At 37.1% G+C, this 6,000-nt stretch overlaps 1 protein-coding gene across 1 annotated transcript in view; it reads right to left on the reverse strand.

Annotated features, from left to right (window-relative positions):
* LOC109969925 (NT-3 growth factor receptor-like) overlaps window positions 1-6,000 on the reverse strand; it is a 205,316-nt gene that overhangs the window by 142,414 nt on the left and 56,902 nt on the right. Inside the window, exon 7 of the mRNA XM_020617153.1 lies at window positions 3,777-3,832. Within this exon, the coding sequence (XP_020472809.1) occupies window positions 3,777-3,832 (56 nt within the window). The remainder of the gene's footprint in view (window positions 1-3,776; window positions 3,833-6,000) is intronic.

The raw sequence follows: 6,000 nt of genomic DNA on the forward strand, positions 1-6,000 counted from the left end.
ACACATACCTTTATATTTATGTTTAAACTCGTCAATTCTATTACTATTTTTTATGTCCACACTTAAATTATTCCATAGTTTTACCCCACTTAAGGAAATACAAAATCTTTTTTTAGTTGTACGTATAGCATGAATTTTTAAATTTAACTGACCCCTTAAATTGTATCCCCCTTCCCTTTCATTAAATAGTTTTTGAATTCCACCAGGTAATAAATTGCTCCTGGCTTTATACATAAACACTGCAGTCTTATATCCCACTAAATCAAAAAATTAACAATTTAGCTCCATTGGTGTGATCCCTGTACCCCATCTTATGCACAATTCTTATCGCTCTTTTTTGTAATATATACAATGGTTGAAGTGAGCTTTTGTATGTATTTCCCCAGTTTTCAACGCCATACTCTAAGTATGGTAAAATCAATGAAGAATACAAAATGCGTAGTGCTTTCCCATCCAAAATATATCTAACCCTTGCCAATATCGATATATTTTTTGCTATTTTGTGCTGAACATATCTGATATGAGATTTCCAGGAGAATTTGTCATCAACTATGACACCTAGAAATTTAATTTCATATACTCGTTCTATATTAGCTCCCCCAATTTTCAATTGAAGTTCATTATCTAGTCTACAATTCCCAAATACCATAAATTTAGTTTTATCCAAATTCAGAGATATGATTGATTGTGTCAAATGCTTTTTTTAGGTCAACAAATATTCCCATCGTGTATTTCTTCATATCCATAGCACTTGTAATGTCCTCCATCAGGTCGGTAATGGCCAAAGATGTCGATCGGTTCGACCTAAAACCGTATTGGCAATCGGAGAGGATTTTATGTTTGTCAATAAATGTATCTAATCTGTTATTAAAGAGTTTTTCCAGGATTTTTGAAAATTGTGACAACAGAGAAACCGGTCTATAATTTGTGAAGTTGTGCTTATCACCAGATTTATACAGTGGAATAACCTTTGCTATTTTCATATTATTGGGGAACTGCCCAAGTCGAAACGACATGTTAAAAATATGGGTTAATGGTTTGCATATCCCCTCAATTACCCATTTAACAGTTGTCATAGTGATACCATCACTATCACTAGATGTTTTGTTACCACATTTATTCACTATCTCTATAATTTCCTTTTAAACTATGGGCTTCAAAAACATAGAACTCATGTTCCTTTCGATTGTATTATTATTTATAGTGACGGATGTATCATCTGTACAAATGCTTCTTGATGACACTAAACAAAATGGCACAGTTTAGGTGAGTATGTTCCTGGATCCCAGGGCCTCATTTATCAACCGTGTGTACACATAGTTTTGTGCATAACTCGTAGAATTCTCAAGGACTCCTCTTGCCCTGTTCACAAACTGTTTGACCTCCTGCCCTCTGGGAGGCGCTTCAGGAGCCTCCAGACCAAAACCAGTAGACTCAGGAACAGCTTCTTCCCCACAGCTGTCTCCTTACTGAACTCTGTCCCCTATTGACCGCCACTGCCTTTTTCTAAACCACTACACATACCTCACTCCTTCTCATCTCTCCTCCCAGGACTAATGCAATACACTTCTGTTACCTGTAATACTGAAGTAATCTGATAATTTGCACATACTTATGGAATACTGCTCTGTTATTCATCTGCACAGTGTACTGTACACATGCAGACACTGTATATTTATCTTTGCACTATTTACATCCATTGAACTGTTAACTCATGTAATTTATTATCTTCTGATTCTGCACTATTTCATTCCACCTCATTTCATTGCTAGTGTTTTATAAGCTTACTGTACATTATCCTTACTTGTGATTTAAATCCATAAAGTCTGTTGTATATTGTACATTATCTTACATATCTTACTGTAAATAGCAATTGTACATATCTGTCGGTAAATTAGTACTGACTATACATACTGTAGATACTGCACACTCTGCACTGCTGTTATTGCACTTCTGGTTAGATGCTAAACTGTATTTCGTTGCCTTGTACATGTGTAATGACAATAAAGTTGAATCTAATCTAATCAATTGTACACTAATTTCTGTACACAGGATCAAATTTCTCAGTTTCTACTTGTGCTTGAAAATATGCACACTTTTACAACACCCCCTAACCAGGTGTATAACAAACTGGCAGAAGGGTATAATCACAGACAAAACAATTCTTACTGAGATACTCAAACAACAACTCGACTATCAAGCTTGTAATATTGGATATGTTGTAAACTGCTCCTTCAATTCCACTTTTGTTTGGAAGATAAGGTAACTATTCCTTTCAGAGAAATTGATGCCCTTAATGCCTCTGTTTCATCTTGTTTCTTGAGTAGTGCAGTCAGTGAGCCTACATTATACATCTATCAATAACATTTCATTTTAATCAAGTCTGCATTAACAATAAACTGTTTCCTTGTCATTCATTTTATTTTTCAATTTGGCTGAAACTGCTAAAAAGTAAAACTATTAAAAAGCAAATGAAAACTAAATTGTAATGAACTGCATTTAAGTAGATTATGCCAAATATCTATTTTGGACTCTGCAAATCTTTAATTTCACCACCACATAAAGTGAGTCACCTGTCAATCTGTTGTCCCCACAATCTGTTGTCTATATCTTTATGTTTTGACACCTTTGTGGAAGTGTCCAGCAGTAATCACTTTGGCTGAACATATTTTTAACTGTTACTATGGTTCTTGGCAACTGTAGACAATAGACACTACTTCATTTCACTCCAGCCACCACCGTGGCACTGCTGGAGCTCATGAGGATTCGTGCACACCTCATCGCTTGCTATCTCACCATTTAATTTCATGATAACCATCTGTATGGCACCAATGAAGGGTGGATTTATTGGAAATGTTATCTCCATAGGAAAATTTGTTTTGGCCTCCACTATGAAATATAAAATAACATAAAACAATGACAACAGGCAGCACTGGTTTTTACACCCAGATTTGAAACTATCCTTCACATCTGCTCTGACAATGCCAACAATCTTGTTAGTGCTATTTTCCCTCATTTGAAAATTTTGTCCACAGCAGCTCTACACATTAAGGAGGACTTTCAGAGAGCCATGGTTGTCATTTAGCATTTGCATGTATGTGAATCAGTCTGTACATGTACAGGCAGGTGGATAAAGAGCAGGTGAGATTTATCATTACAAAAATGTAAGGAATAATTAAAAAAAAATAGTGTGTTCAGTCATTGGCCTGTCCAATTATCTAGCTCACTGACCACAGCTGTGAGTATTTGGACTATTTTGGATTGTTTCAAAACATACTGACAATTTTAGTTAATGTAAATCTTTTACTGTATAAAGTGGGTGTTACTGTAAACCAAAACACCTTTTTAACAGTAAATATTTGGACTATCATGAAAAGTAAATGTGTAATTAATAATGCTATTGATAGCTCAGTTCCTGCACACCAGTGCTTTTCCTGCTATGATGTGTCAAAGGGCTCCAATAACATCCCCACCTGTCTGTCCACTGAATGACTCACCAGAATTGGTGTCAAAAGCTGAACAAAATCCCCCTATTAACATAAAAAGCATGATCCACAGCAGGATAGTGTTACCATCCTCAACGTCATTAGTGGCTGAACATACAACTTTGAAAAATGACTGTAGCATCATCTTTGTGCCTGAGCGCTGCATCTCATCACACATTAGCCAAATAAAAAGCCGTTTACATTTGTGTTCAAACACAGCAGCTCTCTGCTAAGTCCAGAGGCAACATCTTTAGCAGCTGTTTCATCAACATCATTAAGCAGAAAACTCACCCCAAATGTATCTTCATCTGGTCGGCCTGAATCGCCATCTGACGGCAATGAAGGAACTACAAGACAAAAACATAAAATGGGCATCAGTGGCTGGGATGAAGAAATAAATATTTAATGACTCTTACACTTATTTATTGTGGATACAACACTGTGAATATGCTGTAATAAACCATTTTCAATCTTTATCATTTAATTATACTGTATGAACCTGTTTATGCAACCATTAACATTAAATAATTGAACACTTACACAAGTTGCCGTACAGCCTAACAGGCTAGAATTATATAAGCAGAAAAACAGAGAGGAAGCTCATACAACCTAAAACACCAAATGTTAAATTAGATCGACTTAAATCGGCTGAAAAATGCATTGAACTAAATAAAACCACATCTTCATCTAAAATATCTGACCCAAATGTTCAGATAAAACTGTAGCCTGCTTGACTCAGGTCAGGTAGTAGCATTCGAATGTAAACAGTAGTCAATTTATGTCTAAAAAAAAGACTTATTTCTAATACCTTGATGTCACACCCCTAAAATGTGTTGGCAAACAACAGAGTTTTGAGCATTGTAAGGACAGTACAGAGACAGATATGAAACAAAATGAACTGGTATCAGGGAAACTCCAGTTTGAGGCCTCCAGCCAGGACATCCGAGAGTAATTGTGGGCAAATTAATGGCCACATGGTAGACTGGCTGCCAGTATCCCAAAGTGAGCTGCTCTGTGTGAGACTGCGTGTGCCCTGTTCTCTGTTCCTGCTTCCCAGCCTTTATCCCTCACTTCTGTCCACCTTCTGCCCCCCTCTCTCTTCAGTGGCATTAGTATCAGTCAGCCTGTCAGTCTCCCTTCAACGGCTGAGCACCCTCAAACACTCTCATCACATAAACACCTATCCCTCACCTTCCTCACTCCCAGAAGCTGTGCATGCATGTGTGTGTGAATATGGCAACATGGAGTTACTGCCTGTAGCTTGCCACACAGTTAGCATCCATTTGTCTCCATTCAGGCCATGCTGCAGCTTTATCTTCCATGGCAAATTAGAAAGAATGGCCTTATATGGAGATAGAAGAAGACTCTGATTAAGGTCAGAGAACCGATCAAACCACTCTGATTAAGCCATCAACAATGAAGCTACCAGAACACTCAGAGGCTAAACCAAACATCCCAAACAGGAGATTCAGGATGCAGTTTGAGAGCAGGCCAAGAATTGTTCCAGCTAAAATACTGCACTTACCACTTCACAAGCACTAAGACATAACCAGGTAATGAACTAGCTTGTTTTCACTGAAGCTGGTTATTTAGGGGTGAGAGAAGCGCCATTATGCATGCTCAGTCACAGGTACCTCTCACTACAGAGAATGACTGAAACTTGGGGTGTACTGGGGTGTAATGTCAAAGAGCACATCACAGGACTGCTACAACTCTGGTTCAGTTCCAACTAGGAATCTTTGTTCCATTATCCATTAAACAAAATATTTAAAAATACAGACAATAATGCATAAACATACACTGTCTTTCTTGAAAGCTAATTCACATCATGCAGCCAAGACAAAGAAATAACAGATATTACATTATTCATATCATCACACTATCATAGTAGCAGAATATCATGTACTGTATGTACCCATCAAGTGCATATTCAAGACACTTTCAGTTCTCATTTTAAAAACATGAAGAAGTCATTTGGAGCTATTATTGTTAGCTTATTAGCCACAACTGATAAAATCTGCAGTCATTTGACAAAATTGAAAGATGTGTCCTGTAAAGAAAAACCCATTTTGTCTACGTCTGTTTGAAATAAAGAACTCCAACAGTGACTATGAATGAGGTAACGCTGGTGGTAAATCTGCCAATATTAGTAGCATGTGTTGTCACAGCAAATAAACGCCACTGCTTAACAACCAGCAGAAGAATATTGTGGTTGTACAGGACATCTTACAGTGAAAGTGCATGGAAATATATGAAGTAAAAGCAGGACATCACTCCAAAAATAAAAAGAGGCAGACAGTATCTTGTGTCTTAAGGAAACCATGAGCCAGTGAGTAGCTACTGCCCTGTTATAGAAGCCTAAAACTAGCAGTAATAGACACCATGCTGTATGAGAAATAAAATAGTTTGTGTAAATATTCAGCTTTAATCTCCAGGAAGGCTTTGCTAAACATACCAAGCATATGGAATATCCTATTCCTTCAGTGAAGAAATTCAAAGTGGCAACCTCTGAGTA

The sequence above is a fragment of the Monopterus albus genome, unplaced genomic scaffold, assembly GCF_001952655.1.
Source record: "Monopterus albus unplaced genomic scaffold, M_albus_1.0 scaffold186.1, whole genome shotgun sequence".
In the NCBI taxonomy this organism is placed as follows: Eukaryota; Metazoa; Chordata; class Actinopteri; order Synbranchiformes; family Synbranchidae; genus Monopterus; species Monopterus albus.